Below are 19,502 nucleotides of genomic sequence, written 5' to 3'. Positions count from 1 at the left end.
CTACCTTTTTGTGCTTTAAATTGTAAGTTCAACCTGAGCATGAAAAAACAAAATAGCTTATTTCCTAATTAAACTACATTCATATTTACCTTGAATGTGTGTATTTAAAGACTACATTTGTCAAATTGAATGTTATTGTTACTACAAAGTAGGACACAGTCTCAAAATACGTTTTTTCAGTCAACCAGATTTCATAGCTTTTGGCAATGGCTCACATAATTTGTTTTGGTAATCATTTGTCCCCCTGTGTTTCTGACCAAGTCGGAAGGTTAATGAAACAATATTTTTTTAATGTGTCTGAGTGCTAGTATAGAAAGAACGCTGATTTGGACAGGCAGTGTTACAATCGTAACGTTTTTGAGGAAAGGTTGTTATTGTGGACGCGTTTCAATTATGATTGTATACAAACTTTCTGTGCAAAGCTAACTTTAATCAAGTGCTTAGGTGATGTATCACTGGTTTCCTTTCTCTGTCAGTAATTTACTCGTTCTAAGCGTAACGGACATGATCAATGACTCACTAGTCTGCAACACTGTATCACGCGATCATGATCAAAAGTTCATGCCCATTCTATTGCTTCCGAAGTGTGCTTGTTTGCAAACAAGCTAGCTGGCCATTTTTATCGTGTGTGTGTGTGATCTATTTTGGGTCTACTCGCGTTATCATATGAACTGCAATCATGTTGTTCTGCTAACTGGAGCATTGCATAATTAAGTTCTTAAAAATCCATACAATTTCACCGGTCATGCTGAGTTTGTTTACTTCCTTGAGGGTACCCTGTCATTGACAATATCTGTCTAGTCTGTCCTGCACGTGGTGCTTGTGAACTGCAGCTGTCAAGCCTGAGGTGATTTACGATCTGACAAGAAATGTCTATGAAATTGCAAACCCTGCACCAGGGGTAGTTTATATTTTAATTAAACCTTTCTACTATTTCATGTAACGAAAATTAAGATGAACCCTAAATAGGAAAGACATCAGCCAAATGACATATGTCAAGATACAGTAGAGAGAAGGAATGAGTCCAGCTAGCTCAAACAAGGGAATGAAATCAGTGTATCAATCACTGAGTCTAGGGTTAGAGGTATTCACTGAGTCTACAAAACATTAAGATCACTTGCTCTTTCCATGACACACTGACCAGGTGACTCTCTATGAAAGCCATTATCCCTTATTGATGTAATTTGTTAAATCACCTTTAAAATCTGTATAGATGAATGGGAGGAAACAGGTTAAAGGATATTTTAAGCCTTGAGACAACTGAGACATGAATTGTGTATGTGTGCCATTGAGGGTGAATGGGCAAGACAAATGTGTCTCTGAATGGGGTATGGTAGTAGGTGCCAGGCGCACTGGTTTGTGTTAAGAACTGCAACGCTGCTGGGTGCGCACCGGTTTCCCGTCTGTATCAAGAATAACATGGGCCAGCATCCCTGTGGAACGTTTTCAACGCCTTTTCTAGAGGGGGAGTGCAACTTAATTAGGAAAGTGTTCCTAATGTTTGGTGTGTGTGTGTACATGCAGTTTGTGGGACTAGTAACAGATAGACTGACTCAGATGCTGTTGAAATGCAGTTCTTGAGGAGGAACGATTTGTGTACATCTTGCCAGCCAAGGACGACCAGACTTGGGTGGCTGCAGGTCAAGTTGTTCAGTCCCTGTGTCAATTTGTGGACAATATAGGGACGGGGTACTGTTTCATAGAGCCTGTGCTGGCAGATTAAAGGGTGTTAGATCCAAACAAAGCCTCATCTTAAAAATACACTTTTTTAAGTGTTTTCTGTTACTCAGTAGGTGATAACATCTGTCACATGGAGTGCAGTGTCATTTGGTACATTTGAAATGGAGTGCAGTGTCATTTGCTAACTGTCTTTTGGGACCCTGTCACATCCATAACATTTTCCTCTAGTGTTATTATGAAAGTGCAAATATTTCTATGATTGAGGTATGCCGCACTCTGATTCGCAATGAAAATCAGAGATTTTCAAATAAAGAATTGTAAATGCTTTTTTTTTTTTTACCACATTTGGGCTTTCATGGGACTCACAAGTACACTTTAATAGCCTATGCAATAACTATACAATGTACTGGTTATTTCTTGGTTCTTTGAGGTATAGTGCATTTTCAGATGAAGACAAAAGTATTATGATGACGTTTGGTGAATATCTTTATATAAACACACATTTTGCACAGTCACACAATTGTACAATTGTGGCCAAAAGTTTTGAAAGACACAAATATTAATTTTCAAAGTCTGCTGCCTCAGTTTGTATGATGGAAATTTGCATATACTCCAGAATGTTATGAAGAGTGATCAGATGAATTGCAATTAATTGTTAATGTGTCATTCTCCCAAGAATGCCTGTCCATATGTCACATCCATAACACAAGTTGTTGTTTAATTCAATGATACTACTTACATTTTTGTAATTTTGTCTACTCTTCCCCTATAGGGTTCTACAAATATACACATTAACATTTTCATTTATGCTTGATAAGTCAATTCTGTGAGACATTTTGTTTCTCATTTTGTGTGCAAATGTCACATCCATAATGCTGGAATTGCCCTTTAAGCATTTTGAACGAAGAGCCAAATAAGCATACTTGTTTACTGGATGGAGTGAAATGAGCCGGCTCACCGAAAAGACTCGAATGCCCGTCACTACTAGTGTTTTTATGTTTCCTTCAGGCTTGTGACACTAAATACTTGTGGCGAGCAGAATCAACAACCTCTGCATCATTCAAGACTGTTGTTTTAAGGCTTGAACACAACAATGGCGTTTGCTTGCTGAGAGTACTTGTGAACTGAGTGCAAACCAATTTTACATGTAGAGTCATGTGAAAATGTTGGTAGTCATGGCCTAGATCCGTGTAACAAGTACATTTGGATCACCAAGCTTGTTTCACCCTCGTTGGCGCTAGATATCAGCAGACAATCCAGTAGGGGCTGGAAACTATAGCGAGCTTCGATTGGTCAATAGCAGAATATTTACATAATGTTCAGCTTTCTCCAACTTTGGTCCCTCCCTAAGGCTCCCTTAGCCATGCTATTATCACCCAACAGTCCTCTTCCCACTTAGCTTCCCTTCATTGAAAATGAATGGGGCTCTTTTGTTTCGCCCCCAATGTGCTACGTGGATTTCCGGTGTCAGATGTCAACAGTGCGCTGAACAAACAGGAGTTCCACATTCTGTGGGACGTGTGCGACCCAGTCCAGTTGGCTATTATGTCAATGCAAGCTGAAAAGTACCCAGGGCCTTGAGTTGGCTCCAAGTCAGAGCTGGTCCGTCAGCCGTGGCCCAGTGAGAGACGGGTGCCGGCCTGTGTAGATGCAAACAGAAGTCTGAGCGTTTTGGCTAAAACACTGGGGTAAATCCTCAATGGAAATGCGGCATAAGGGATTCAGACTACTGTATGGCGAGGAATGAACCAGTGCCCAACTGCGTTGGCTAACTGGTTTGAATGCTTGCATGAATGACATTCCAGCCACGTGTGATGAATTTCCTATTCATCCGCTGGGCATAGAGGAAGAAGCAGTTGTGTATGGGCAGCACCAGTTGGTGTGATGCTGCTCACACACAATGATAATGATGAAATGCATGCACTTGTTTTTTCAAGGTTAACGTGAGTTAATGTAGACCAATATTGTTCTGCTGTGACATTTTTAAAATGAGAAGAATGCTAGAAGAGGTAGGCCTAGCTACAGATAAGATTGTCATGCAATTTAGATTTTCTTGTCACAGTGCAAGGGAAAGTTGACTGACAGCTGAAATAAAAGCCAGATAGAAAATGGCAAAATAAAGAAATATTATTTTGCTGTCTTTGTTACTGTTTCTAATAGGCCGAGTAACCTGCCCTGAAAATGCCGTAATATCCAACATATCTCTCTCTTTTCTGTCAGTCTTGCTATCCTTTCTCCCACTTTAGCTCTGTTTTTAAACACACACTGACTACCATCCTTAGTCCCCTTCACCCTCTGGCTGTGTGTCTGGTCTGTATAAGGAGCAGCTTGTGTGGATGTCTCTTTCACTGGCTTAATTCATGTTCTAGCCTTTTTCCAAGTGGGGTGGGGAGCCAAGGGATAATGTCACTCCCCTCCCTGAATGGGCTATATGCTTGTATTGGGTGAGAATCAGGGGCCTCTGTTCTAGGGTTGGGCATTTTGAAATGATTACACTATTATATCGTTCATTTTGTTTGCATATCCGGATAGTCGGAATGCGTGTTTTAAAAAACACATTTTTCTTCAATGGGGACTTGCTCGCATGCCCCTATCCACATTGACGGGACCGCAGTGGAGAAGGTGAAAAGCTTCAAGTTCCTCAGCGTACACATCACTGATAATTTGTTATGGTGTGTGGTAAAGAAGGCGCAATAGCGCCTCTTCGACCTCAGGAGGCTGAAGAAATTTGGCTTGGCCCCAATAACCCTCAACTTTTACAGATGCACAATTGAGAGCATCCTGTTGGGCTGTATCACCGCCTGGTACGGCAACCAAGAGGGTGGTGCGGTCTGCCCAAGAGTTTGCCCTCTGTGATTATCTGCCCTCCAGGACACCGACAGCACCCGATGTCACAGGAAGGCCAAAAAGATCATGAAGGACAACAACCACCTGAGCCACGGCCTGTTTACCCCTCTATCATCCAGAAGGCGAGGTCAGTACAGGTGCATCAAAGCTGGGACAGAGAGACTGAAAAACAGTTTCGATGTCAAGGCCATCAGACTGCTAAATAGCCATCACTAGCTGGCTGCCACCTGGTTACTCCACCTTGCACCTTAGAGGCTGCTGCCCTATATACATAGACATGGAATCATTGGTCCCTTTTTAAAGTGACTAGTGTTACACTATTAAATGTTTACATACGGCTTTATTCATGCGTATCTACAGTATTTCATTCAATGCCACTCTTGACATTTCTCAGCCTAAGTTATATATTCCATTATTTTACTTTAGATTTGTGTGTATTGTTACATACTACTGCACTGTTGGAGATAAGAACACAAACATTTTGCCCCACCCTCAATAAAATCTGCTAAAAAGGTATGTGACCATTAAAAGAGAGGCGGTGCACTCTGTTTCAGCATGGACTGGTATTGAGGTGCGCAAGAGGAGCATGGGCCAGTGTTGAAGGGTGGAACTGCAGTCCGAAATTCAGAGTTCCTGTATGTGGCCATTCCTACATCCTCTTTTTTTTTTTACATTTTTAAGCTATGACTTTGGTAGTGTAACGACCCTGGGTTTATAAGCGCGGAAATCGACCCTGCCGTATGAGCATGCTTTTGCGGCACAGTCGATAGCGCACCGGACCTCGGGCTCAAAGGTCGAGGGTTCGAGACCTGCTCCCTGCTGTTTCATTACAGTACATAGGCAGTGGCGCTCCATACAGTAGATGGTGGTATTTCACCATAACGTTGGATGCCAACCGCTGATAAACCCCACAAGAAGAGGCAGGGTCGACAACGGTAGCAAGCTATAGCTAGTACACACCGGTAGTGTCCTTTGCCCCTGGGTGTCGGGCATTGTTTTCCTGCAATTCTGTTAATGTTGAGGGCAGGTGTTCGGCATGCAGAAGCAAAGATGACTCCGGTATAAAGGAGGTGTAGGCGACAGTGTGCTAACTAGCGAGCTAGCACACTGTGTCCCTCCACCTTCTGTGCTAGCTGGAAACGGGGGCGACCGGTAGACTGTCCCCGCCTGTCGGGCACGGTTTTATCTGGAACAAGGTTTAGTTGATGCAGGAAGGCCCCAAATTGCAGGCTGCAGTTGTACACTTGGGCGTGTCTGACACAGAAAGTAGCCAAACCAACTCGCAAGTTGGACAAACTTGTTGCTGTGAGTGTTTGTCTTGACTGCATTAAATATATATATTTTTTTTTAAGCAAGCTAGCTACACTAGCCAGTTAAGTTAGTTAGCCAGCAATCAAGGCTAATTGAGGCTTTTGCTGCGCTCCTCGCGTCCTTGTCTACAACTCATATTAAACAGCCTACCGGTTGGTTAATCATTGTAGCCTACTCATTTAGCCAACTTAATTGTGTAATTGTAATTCAATTTTGCATACATGGAGCCTCTTGACAGTAGTGCTGCTTTGATTGATCAACAATAACAAGCTTCACACGGGAAAGTGTGTAGGCTACCGGTACTTATTGTTTATGGGGCACACTAACTTGTTTTACTAACATTTTGTAATGTCATGGTCTATCCTTGTATGTAGCAATGTCACAGAGAGAATTTAATTTTAGACAGCCTTTTCATTGAAATGGGCCTAAAAATCTTTGTCAAAAATAAATGAATATTGTAGTATTCGAATAACCGTGCCCAATGCCCATCCCTACTCTGTTCGTCCATCTGTCAGCAGCAGTTTGCATTTCACTTCTCCCCTCCGCCTAGGGGGGAACTACTCCAGAATATTATTTTGCTTGACTCCCAAAACACGCTGAAACGGCTGTGTGCGCATACACGTTCAAACCACTTCATTATTGCAGTCCTACTTGGAAGACGCATGTTGCTTTCTAGAGCGGACTGGCATGAGCATGATGCTGCCCATTTTGCTTATTAACTTATAAAGGCCTATTTTGTTTGAAAATAGGTGAGGTGTAGGAACTAGAATATTCCTGCTGGGCGCAGCCTTGACAGATCCCATTGGATGATGCAGCGCGCTCTATGCAGATAAGCCTGTTATTTGCCGTGTTTATAGGCTATAGCCTATTCGGATGGAATTAGTACAACTGCGGCCGCTGAATACCCGGTACGCGAGATTGTGGTTGTCAACAAAGCGGCATGACAGAAATGTAATGCTAGTTTTCAAACTACCGGTAGTTAATTTTGAAGAAATATAAAGTGATCTGTGCATTTGAACAACATAAATACACCTATTACATTTTTGGTATGTCAAAAACCGAATGAACACTGCTGCACATGCTGCCACTGTTTTGAACAGGATAGATTATACTACTTAGAATGAGCAGACGGCTCCCGAACGAACGAGAGCATTAGGGAGAACGCCACAAGCACGCAAATGCAAGTGAAAACTTTATCTAACTTAACTGGTTAATGGCTGCGATCCCCGTACAGGGACCAACATCAGGGGAAATTTCAGAGTGACAACTAAAAATACAACTTCGTAACATTAAACATTCTTGAAAATGCAAGCGTCTTACACCCTTCAAGAGATTAGAATCTTGGTAATCAAACTACGTTTTCCAATTTAAAATAGCTATTACAGAGAACAAATACCATGCTTTTGTTTGAGAGGAGCAATCAACAACAAACATTTTCCGCCATGACAGTTTTTACACATTCACATCTGAAGGTAAAATTATGACTTACATTCTGATATCTTGCTCTTATTTCTCTTCCTGAGGGTCCCAGTGATCAAATGAAGTGCCGTTTTCTTTGATAAAATTAATTTTTATAGCCTAAATCGAAACATTTTGTAACCCGTTTGTGCCGTGAATTCCATCTCTATCAATTTTTTACGGAGCATTCGACGTGATTCCCCCCTGTAAACAATCGTTTATCTAGTCATGGTGGGTTTCAGTGCATTCCTCTGGATGTTTGCAACACAGCCAAACTTCCTTGTTTTTTTTGCAGGTAGTATTGACCGAAGTGAGCTGATTTGAAGACGACGATAAATGACTACCTTACGCACCAATAATTTTAGCGAAGCTTCATTGATTGACTATATTTCTGCCAAATGACCACTGATCTTCTTGAAATCTAGCTGTGTAGATAGCCAATGAGCTGAGGTAAACGCCAGTATGTAATGGTTTTGGGTTGGACCACAATTGCTTGTTTGTAATCGCATGCGCAGGGAACTCCATTCTCGCCTTGACGATCAGAGGAGTTGCTGTAAGGCTTTTTACGCGCAGCTGTATTTTGTAAAGTTGTAGTTCCAACGATTTCATTGAAGATATCATGGCGAATTAATCAGGTAAAGCAAAGTCAAACTCTAAAGTGAGACAGATTTTTTTGTTAGAGGAATCTTGGAGTGTTATGATTCAAACGAACTGAAGAGCTGTTTCTGCAAGGACAGGACGTACTTCTGGACGGGTAAGTGCTAATGCCGTTTTATGAAATGTAAAATATATATATATATATATATAACAAAAGTTTGCAATGAAATGTTTGGGTGTATATATATATGTACGTACGTATGTATGTATATATACACACACACACACACATATATATATATATATATATATATATATATATATATATATATATATATATATATATATATATATATATATATATATATATATATATATATATATATATATATATATATATACATATATACATATATACATATATACATATATACATACATACATACATACATACACATATATATATGTGTGTGTGTGTATGTATATATACATACATACACACACATATATATATATATATATACACACATACACATACACATACACACATACACATATACACACATACACATACACACATACACATATATATATATATACACACACAACAATGGCCGGAGTTGAATGGAACAGCACTTCACCTTAGTGACTGTTCCCTCTGCTCTATACAATACATATCTGTTTATTTTATGTGATGATAAAAGGCTCATAACATAAAAAAAATATTTGTATTGTTTCTTTCACAGTGATAGCGACTCCGACTGGGAGCCCCCGGTGCAATGCTGTCCGCTCTACCTGTGCCCCCAGTGGTGTTCATATGCCACAGTTCATCACTGCAGGCATGACTGTGCCTCAGGGCCAAAAGGGCACAGCATGGAGGCGTCGTTGTCTTCTGTGTCGCATGACCTGCACCACTTGTTCAGTTTGTCTCTGCTTTACATCAGAAAGAGACTGCTATGGGACATGGCACAGGCAGAAAAATATTATGACGAGGACTTCCAAGGGGTGTACTTTTTTTTAAAAATATATTTATTTTCTAATATTTTGTAAAACTTTTTTTTGTGTGTGTTAGAATTGCTTTTTGATATGTTGTATATAGTTATTTGCACTGTTGTATATAGTTATAGGTCATTTCACCAATTCGGCCACTTGGGTACATTTGGACAACTTGTGTGGGACACCTGGGTGACTTCATGCTAAATGTAATGTAGCTCACCCATTCCTGAAGTTATCAGTCTGAAACTTTGCACACCTACAGTTGCCCTCTTGTGTTATCCATCAAAATGATCTCCAGCATCCTATCTGACTGTGTGGCTATTCTAGTACATGTGAAAGATGATACTACAACAATAAAAAAACAGAAAACGTATGCTCTTTCTTTCTCTTTTCTTCCACCAGATCTACTGTTATATTCTCCTATATTCAATTAACATTTCCACAAACTTCAGAATGTTTCCATTCAAATGATACCAAGAATATGCACATCCTTGCCTCTGGGGCTGAGCTACAGGCAGTTAGATTTGGGTATGTCTTCAGGCGGAAATTGAGGACAAAGGGATGCAGCCATAACAGGTTTAAATAAACTATAGGCACAATACTTTTTATTGCACATTTAGGCCTAATTAAACTGACATTGGCACAATGTACACAGAACAAAATATAAACGCAAAATGTGAAGTGTTGATCCCATGTTTCATGAGCTGAAATAAAATATCCCAGAAATGTTCCATGAGCACAAAAAGCGTATTTCTCTAATTCTCTTTAGTCCCTGTTAGTGACCATTTTTCCTTTGCCAAGATATTCAATTCACCTGACAGTTGTGGCACATCAAGAATCTGAGTAAATTGCATGATCATTACACAGATGGACCTTGTGCTGGGGGCAATAAAAGGCCACTCTAAATTGTGTATTGTTGTCACTTGACACAATTCCACAGATGTATCAAGTTTTGAGGGAGAGGGCGAAATGCTGACTGCAGGAATGTCCACCACAGCTGTTGCCAGAGAATCTAATGTTAATTTCTCACAAACGTTGTTTAAGAGAATTTGGCAGTACATTCAATCAACCTCAAAACTGCAGATCACATGTAACCATGCCAGCCCAGGACCTCCACATACGGCTTCTTAACCTGCAGGATTGTCTGAGACCAGCCAGCCGGAAAGCTGATGAAACTGGGTTTGCACAACGGAATAATTTCTGCACAAACTGTCAGAAACCATCTCAGGGAAGCTTATTGCATGCTCCTCATCCTCACCAGGGCCTTGACCTGACTACAGTTCAGTGTCGTAACAGACTTCAGTGGGCAAATGCTCACCTTTGACAACTGGCACACTGGAGAAGTGTGCTCTTCACGGAAAAATCCCAGTTTCAACTGTACTGTGCAGACCACGTGTGGGTGAGCGATTTGCTGATGTCGACATTGTGAACAGAGTGCCCCGTGGTGGGGTTATGTTTGGGTAGGCATAAACTATGGACAACAAACACTTATTTCATTGATGGGAATTTGAATGCACAGATACCGTGACAAGATCCTGAGGCCCGTTGTCGTGCCATTCATCCACTGTTATCACCTCATGTTTCAGCATAATGCACAGCCCTGTGTCTCAAGGATCTGTACACAATTCCTGGAAGCTGAAAATGTCTCACTACTTCCATGGCCTGCATACTCACCAGACATGTCACCCATTGAGCATATTTGGGATACTCTGGACCGACGTGTACAACAGCATGTTTCCGCCAATATCCAGTGACTTCGCACAGCCATTGAGGAGTGGGACCACAATCAACAGCCTGAGCAACTCTATGCGAAGGAGATGTCGTGCTGCATGAGGCAAATGCTGGTCACACCAGATACGGACATTTATTTTTATATCCACGCCTCTACTTTATTTATCTGTGGCCAACCGATGCATATCTGTATTCCCAGTCATGTGAAATCGATAGATTAGGGCCTAATGAATTTTTAGTTAAATTGACTGATTTACCTTGTAACTCAGTAAAATCTTTGAAATTGTATGTTGCCGTTTTATATTTTTGTTCAGTGTAGAATAGTTTTGCCATACTCATTGATAGTCTAATCCTATACTTTTGGTGAATTTACGAGGCATTGTGAGAGTATATAGCCTGTCTGCCTGCCCCCTTCTCTCTCGCTGTCGCCTGCTCTTTCGCTTCGCTATGAAAGATGAGTGCATGTTCAGTCTTCGGTCTGTTGCGTGTGGAGTAGTTTACGCTAGCCTACTCATTGATTAGCCCCTACGTAATGATCTTGCGAAACTATTGTAAGCCAAGAAATTGCGAAATACAGCTTTTGATTACCAATGCTCAGCTCTGATGGTCTGCCTGGTGGCCTACTTGTCTAGTTATGCCCTTCCCCTAAGTTTATTTGCTGTGACGGATGCAAGAGTTTGAGTAGTTGCCGTTGGCTACTTCCGAGAACACTCCTCCGTTGCAAAAATCTTGATTCCTAGGAGCCGAGAAGTCTTCCTAGCGGAATCTATTCTTGACACCCAGAAATGGGAGTCGACACCGGGAATCGACGGGCAAGGAGTCGAAGAATCAATTATTTTGGAGTCGACTCTCCACCACTACCTCCATCTCAGCACTGTTTTGTCAGTTTTAAAAAAAAACGTCCGTGTGCGTTTCGTTTCTCGTAATGCTCCATCATATTCCATTGCGCTCATCTACTAGCACCGTTAATCTCCATTACCACACATTCTCTTGGATTTACTGTTCTCAGTTCCTTTCATATTTTCATTTGCTCATGCAAATCTCCTAATCTCTCAATAGCCTAAATCAGTGTGTTTTTGGGTGGTTTGCCCAAACGTGAACAGCTGATCATAAATGGAGCAGCCCAGCCCAATCCCCTGCCTAAATGCAGATTGGGCTCTCAGGCTAATGCACTACATATCCCTGTCTGCCAGCAGCTTTGACTAATGGCTACCTTCAATATAAAAAGAGCTATTCCCATCAACCATAGTCAGCCCTATAGCCAACACCTTTCAAAAATGTTTATACATTAATTAATTTTGCACATGGTGGGGTGCAAGGCCATTTATTTATTTTTTTTGGTCACTTCACATCCCTTCACTTGAACAGGAAGCACCAAAGACTGATGGCTAATTCAAGAGCTCTATTTTTGGCGATGCAGTATTGTGTTTACCACCTCAGGAAATGAGTGCCTTGGTCTTCAGTCACCTAGGCTGATGTGCTTCAGAAGGAGCTTTGCATTATTCATGTTGACTGGAGCCTGTTTTGCACATTGGGGTAAGCCAGGGAGAGAGTGTGTAGGGGGGGTGTAGTACACTCGCATGCACGGTCACCACAACTAAGATTCTCCCAAATTCTTGTTTCCAGAGGGAACTGCATCTATATTTTAAGACACTTCTTCCTGCTTTTCTTTTTTTGGAATAGTATTAGATAATCAATCACCTGACTTATGGGTCCTTTCTGCCACATATCTTAGTTGATTTTTGACAGATTTTTTTGTGCACAGTTCTTGGCTAATTTAAAGTGCCGGTAGAACAAGTATTTTATCAGCCAAGTATACTGGGTCAGACGTCAGGTAAGTTGTGGATGGTCCGCTATCTAATGACTTCAGGACCATAAGCTTACAGAACCTCATCACTTTTTCCTTTGTTAATGTGAGATCAGACTACTCATCTGAACCAAATGCAGGGCCACTCAAGTGACATTCCAGCTCCGGTTTTGAGCGCAACATCAATATTTCAAGTATTCCATTGCATAAAATTCTTGTTCCTTTCGCATCTAATTATTTTCATATTCCTCTCTATTTTCCTGCTTAGAAGGCTTTCTCAACGTGCGTGAGATGTGTGGCCCGCATTTAGCGCTGGGTTCCCGCCTGAGGGAGGGAGGCAGTGATAATATTTAACACTACCAGCTCCCTGCTCCTCCACTGCTGCCTTCACACTGCCACACTCTAAACACCATGCCACAAATCACCAGAACCAGTGACACGTCGGCACCACCTTGCAAAAATAGGCTAGCTATGGATGACTGTACATGCTATGGATGACTGTACATGCCTTGGTGGCCCGGCTGCATGGCGATGGAACATTCCAGAAGTTAGCCAGCTCAGTCGGTCGCGTAATCGAGAAGCAGTAAGCTGTGTCTCGGTCTCCCTGTCGACTGATGGTTTCCGAGGCAGAGTAAATATTTTACGTTGCGCCTGTTTTCTCCTCCTCTACAAGAATATTCCCCACCCAGAGAGTGCTTTGGACAGGAGTGGGTTTTTTTTTCTCCCCTTTGCCAGCCCAGCCATGATGGAACTCCTTTAACGGCCTCTTATGAAGGGAAAGCTTTCAGGGGCTTCTAAAAGGAGTTGTTCATTTTAGAACTTGAGACATTAATCCATCATAAATTGTTCAGCTAAATGCACCGGCTGTGAGCCTGGTGAATGTGTGCCTTGAAAATGGTGGAAGAAGAAGCGGGGCGGGCGGGTGGGGAAACTGTTAAAAGGTCAGACTTCTTCGAAAATATATACACGCACAGTACCAGTCAAGTTTGGACACACCAACTCATTCAAGGGTTTTTCTTTTATTAAAAAAACAACTATTTTCTACATTGTAGAATAATAGTGCCTTGATGACAGCTTTGCACACTCTTGACATGTGCGTAACACTAGGATAGGCCACTTGTTCAGCTCAGAGCTGACGCATCAACCAGACTGAAACGATGTACAGATATGGCAACACAGAGGCCTGCTTCTAAATCTAGGTGGCCTGTTCTTAAAACTGTCTATGAGCCTCCATTGCTGCACACAAAGTACAAACATGGCACAGTAATGTTTTCACTATGTACTTGCATATGTTTAATTTAGCAGGACTTAAGTTTGTAAGTGTTTTTTTTTTGTGGGGGGTGCCGCTACACCAGAAAATGAGTCTTATTAACTGACCTATTTCTGTTCTCCTGTACTTTCCACCTGTAACTATGGTTAAATGAATGTGTGCAGAAGAATATTAAGGAACTGATATGCAGAGCATTTGGACTAGTTCATAACCCATGGGGGTCCAGTGGGGTATTTTTGCTGTGGAAAGGAGGTCAGTCAGCCACGAATCTTCAGGTTCAGCACCTTAGAGAATGCGCTGAGACAGTTTCTCATTATTGGAAAGACCTAATGGGTTTAACAACGTTTGATGGCAGTCTATCAATGGCAAAGGAAGAGGTGTGTGTTTGCCTAGCTTTGTTTGACCAAGGCCTGGAAAGTATGAAAATTAAGTGTGTGTTGTGTAAATTATGTTGGGACAGCTGCCAGCCCAATGCCTCAGCTAATTTGTCTAGATCGCTGAGGCCAAGTACTAAAAAGTATGCAAACTCACACATCCTGTTGCATTAACGAGATTTGCGTTACATTTGTTTTGGGTTTCACCCCCCCCTTTCTCATTTTTGGTGAATGACATTCACTCACCATTTCCATTTAATTGTAACTTGAACCATCTATTTTTTCCCTGTTCTCGGTGGACTAGTGTTAACTGCAGATTGCTGACAAACTATCTCAATGACTTCTGTATTTTTCAATGTAATGAAGAGGGTGGTTGTGTAATTTGTTCGGTCTTGTTTTGCATTGAAGATGGTGTAGTCGTGTTTTCCCTCTTGGTCCCTTCTGTGAATTCAGTCTCCTGTTCCAAATTTCATTCTGTTCTGCTCTAATTGTTTCAACAACCCATTCCCCCAGGAGACAAAGATTTTTTTTATATATATATATATATATATATATATTTATTTATTTTAATCGCAGTACTTATCACTAGTGGGCATTCCTATTAGTACTGTGATTTAGAACATCCTGCCTTTATGTACATATCTACCTCAAATACATTGTACCCCTGCACAGTGTTATGATACTGGTACTCCCTGGATATAGCTCTATTCTGGTATTTTATTCCTAGTGTAACCATTATTTTTAAACTGCATCATTGAGATGGGCTCATAAGTAAGCATTTCACAGTAGTCTACACCCATTATATTCGGTGCATGTGACAAATAAAATGTTAAATACCACTGGTTACAACATTTTATTTGTCACATGCACCGAATATAATGGGTGTAGACTACTGTGAAATGCTTACTTATGAGCCCATCTCAATGATGCAGTTTAAAAATAATGGTTACACTAGGAATAAAATACCAGAATAGAGCTATATCCAGGGAGTACCAGTATCATAACACTGTGCAGGGGTACAATGTATTTGAGGTAGCTATGTACATAAAGGCAGGATGTTCTATTCACAGTACTTACTGGAATATGGGAATGCCCACTGGTTATGAGCTCAAGAGGATCAAACTCTGAGTGCTTCTGGGAATAAAGGCTAAAAGTGATAGTTGACGGCTGTGCGTGTGTGACTCCTCAACACTTGCAGGGATTATGAGCCCAGTAGCTTCCTCCATCAGTCATATGGGCTTATGTTGGGGTTTCTGTTTCCTGATATATGCAGTGTGGTTTTGTGTGTTCTAACTTCTGTCCAGTGGTTTTCCTCTCTTCACTCAACTCGGTGGTCTTCGTCTGACAATGGTGAACTGTAAGTCTTGACTTGAATTATTTTCTATCTGTTCCATTTACAGGATGACACTGGTGCCTATCTCATAGACAGAGACCCCACATACTTTGGGCCGGTACTGAACTACTTGAGGCATGGCAAGCTGGTGCTCAACAGGGAGCTGGCAGAGGAAGGTAAGACTAGACATATGAGATGAATGTTGCTACTAATGTGCACAGTGAAGCTGTTGGTTTCCAACGTCAGCTCTTAAGTATCCTCTGTTGCAGTCTGTTTTTATTATGTTGCTCATTCCTGCCAGAATGGATTCTTAATGTGTGTTTTTGAAGGTGTCCTGGAGGAAGCCGAATTCTACAATATCACATCATTAATAAAGCTCCTCAAGGACAAGATCAGGGAACGAGACTGCAAAACATCACAGGTAGGTGAACTTCCCAATCGCACGCTATTGATTTTTGTATTTCTTCAAAACTCTTATCCCTTCTGTAAGGATACGTATCTTTTGACCAATGGTTAAAATAAACTCAGCAAAAAACATAAATGTCCTCACTGCCAACTGCGTTTTATTTTCAGCAAACTTAACATGTGTCAATATTTATGAACATAAGATTCAACAACGAGATGTAAACTGAACAAGTTCCACAGACATGTGACTAACATAAATTGAATAATGTGTCCCTGAACAAAGGGGGGGGGGGTCAAAAGTAAGTCAGTATCTGGTGTGGCCACCAGCTGCATTAAGTACTGCAGTGCATCTCCTCCTCAGAGACCCTGCACCAGATTTGCCAGTTCTTGCTGTGAGATATCCCACTCTTCCACCAAAGCACCTGCAAATTTTCAGACATTTCTGGGGGGAATGGCCCTAGCCCTCACCCTCCGATCCAACAGGTCCCAGACGTGCTCAATGGGATTGAGATCCGGGCTCTTCGCTGGCCATGACAGAACACTGACATTCCTGTTTTGCAGGAAATCACGCACAGAATGAGCAGGAAGGCTGGTGGCATTGTCATGCTGGAGGGTCATGTCAGGATGAGCCTGCAGGAAGGGTACCACATGAGGGAGGAGGATGTCTTCCCTGTAACGCACAGCGTTGAGATTGCCTGCAATGACAACAAGCTCAGTCCGATGATGCTGTGACACACCGCCCCAGACCATGACGGACCCGCCACCTCCAAATCCATCCCGCTCCAGAGTACAGGCCTCGGTGTAATGCTCATTGACGATAAATGAGAATCCGACCATCACCCCTGGTGAGAGAGAACTGCGACTCGTCAGAGAAGAGCACTTTTTGCCAGTCCTGTCTGGTCCAGCGATTTTGGGGGGGGGGTTGTGCCCATAGGCAACGTTATTGCCGGTGATGTCTGGTGAGGACCTGCCTTACAACATGCCTACAAGCCCTCAGTCCAGCCTCCCTCAGCCTATTGCGGACAGTCTGAGCATTGATGGAGGGATTGTGGGTTCCTGGTGTAACTCGGGCAGTTGTTGTTGCCATCATGTACCTGTCCCGCAGGTGTGATGTTCGGATGTACTGATCCTGTGCAGGTGTTGTTACACGTGGTCTGCCACTGCGAGGACGATCAGCTATCCGCCCTGTTTCCCTGTAGCGCTGTCTTAAGCGTCTCACAGAATGGACGTTGCAATTTATTGCCCTGGCCACATCTGTAGTCCTCATGCCTCCTTGCAGCATGCCTAAGGCATGTTCACGCAGATGAGCAGGGACACTGGGCATCTTTATTTTGGTGTTTTTCAGAGTCAGTAGAAAGGCGTCTTTAGTGTCCTAAGTTTTCATAACTGTGACCTTAATTGCCTACCGTCTGTAAGCTGTTAGTGTCTTAACGACTGTTCCACGGGTGCATGTTCATTAATTGTTTCTGGTTCATTGAACAAGCATGGGAAACAGTGTGTAAACCCTTTACAATGCTACTACAACAATTGGATACCATGAAATTGGGGAGAAAAAGGGGTAAAATTTTAAAATAAAAAAAACAATCGGAAATCGATATCGAGTTCCGATTATTATTTTTTTTACATTTTTTTTATTTTATACATTTTTATTTAACTAGGCAATTCAGTTAAGAACACATTCTTATTTTCAATGACGGCCTAGGAACGGTGGGTTAACTGCCTCGTTCAGGGGAATAACGACAGATTTTCACCTTGTCAGGTCAGTGGTTTCAATCTTGCAACCGCACATTTAACTAGTCCACGCTCTAACCATTGCACTCCACGAGTAATCTGCCTGTTACGCGAATGCAGTAGAAGCCAAGGTAAATTGCTAGCTAGCATTAAACTTATCTTATAAAAAAACAATCAATGATAATCACTAGTTATAACTACTAATCCAGTTTAGCAGGCAATATTAACCAGGTGAAATTGTGTCATTTCTCCTGCGTTCAATGCATGCAGAGTCAGGTTATATGCAAGTTTGGGCTGCCTGGCTCATTGCGAACTAATTTGCTGGAATTGTACGTAATTATGACATGCATTGAAGGTTGTGCAATGTAACAAGAATATTTAGACTTGGGGATGCCACCTGTTAGATAAAATACGGAACGGTTCCGTATTTCACTGAAATAATAAACGTTTTGTTTTCGAAATGATAGTTTCCGGATTCGATTATGTTAATGACCAAAGGCTCGTATTTCTGTGTGTTGTTATGTTATAATTAAGTCTGATTCGATAGAGCAGTCTGACTGAGCAGCAGCAGGCCCGTAATCATTCATTCAAACAGCACTTTTGTGCGTTTTGCCAGCAGCTCTTTGCAAGCACAGCACTGTTTATGACTTCAAGCCTACCAGCTTATTGGCTGGTGTATCCAATGTGAAATGGCTAGCTAGTTAGCTGGGTGTGCGCTAATATTGTTTCAAACGTCACTCGCTTTTAGATTTGGAGTAGTTATTCCCCTTGCTCTGCATGGGTAACGCTGCTTCGAGTGTGGCTGTTGTTGATGTGTTCCTGGTTCGAGCCCAGGTAGAGGCGAGGAGAGGGACGGAAGCTATGCTGTTACACTGGCGATACTATAGTGCCTATAAGAACATCCAATAGTCAAAGGTATATGAAATACAAATGGTATAGAGAGAAATAGTCCTACAACCTAAAACGTCTTACCTGGGAATATTGAAGACTCATGTTAAAAGGAACCACCAACTTTCATATGTTCTGAGCAAGGAACTCAAACGTTAGCTTTTTTACACGGCACATATTGCACTTTTACTTCTGACACTTTGTTTTTGCATTATTTATACCAAATTGAACATGTTTCATTATTTATTTGAGGCTAAATAGATTTTTATTGTATTATATTAAGTTCAAATAAGTGTTCATTCAGTATTGTTATTGTCATTATTACAAATAAATAAAAATCGGTATCGGCTTTTTTTGGTCGTCGGCGTTGAAAAATCCTCCCCCTTACACCCTACCCGTTGGGGATTGCTGGCCTTTGGCTGTGAGTGCACTGTTAATCAATGCACCTGCTCCATCGTGTGTGTAGAAAGAATTCACTCAACTCGAATACCCTCTCGTCTCCCTGCTCTCTCCCCAGGCTCCAGTGAAACATGTGTACCGGGTGCTGCAGTGCCAGGAGGAGGAGCTCACCCAGATGGTGTCCACCATGTCTGACGGCTGGAAGTTTGAGCAGGTAACGCTGCCTCTCACCACGAGGAGCCAAATGTCCTCCTTTTATTTGTACTTCCCTCGACCCATAATCCTCAACGCCCAAACAATCCAATTCATGAATTGGAAATTAACATTAAAAAAACTGTTACATTTTCTGTGTCTTATACGTGATCCGGGCATCCCTCTGTGCTCTGATTTGGTTGTTGCAGCTTGTCAGTATAGGTTACGGGCGGGCCCAGCAGTCAGAGTTTCTGCTGATTGTGTCAAGGGAGGTGAAGGGGGAGGAGTCTACTTTCCCAAGCCACAGCGGAGAGGTGTGTCCCACAATGTTCCGTCCACGGGCTGGTCACTGCATGTCCCCTATGTACCCATTCACAACCCTTTTGGCCTCTGTCCCAACTCTATGAACAGTAGGCAGCCATTTTGAGTTGATTTCAATTTTAAGATGTGTACTGTTCAACAAAGGACCCAAGTGAACACAGC

General features: G+C 42.0%; 1 protein-coding gene across 4 annotated transcripts in view; it reads left to right on the top strand.

Annotated features, from left to right (window-relative positions):
- kctd5b (potassium channel tetramerization domain containing 5b) overlaps positions 1-19,502 on the top strand; it is a 34,836-nt gene that overhangs the window by 2,293 nt on the left and 13,041 nt on the right. For 2 of the 4 annotated variants that reach the window (XM_021565154.3, XM_090202197.1), the window contains exons 2-5: positions 15,472-15,580; positions 15,734-15,825; positions 18,946-19,041; positions 19,229-19,333. In XM_021565154.3, the coding sequence (XP_021420829.1) occupies positions 15,472-15,580; positions 15,734-15,825; positions 18,946-19,041; positions 19,229-19,333 (402 nt within the window). The remainder of the gene's footprint in view (positions 1-15,471; positions 15,581-15,733; positions 15,826-18,945; positions 19,042-19,228; positions 19,334-19,502) is intronic. The other 2 variants (XM_021565157.3, XM_090202198.1) reach the window with 1 other exon arrangement.

This window comes from Oncorhynchus mykiss, chromosome 16 (assembly GCF_057628025.1).
Source record: "Oncorhynchus mykiss isolate SJ-2025 chromosome 16, ASM5762802v1, whole genome shotgun sequence".
In the NCBI taxonomy this organism is placed as follows: Eukaryota; Metazoa; Chordata; class Actinopteri; order Salmoniformes; family Salmonidae; genus Oncorhynchus; species Oncorhynchus mykiss.
This window is presented reverse-complemented; position numbering and strand designations above follow the sequence as displayed.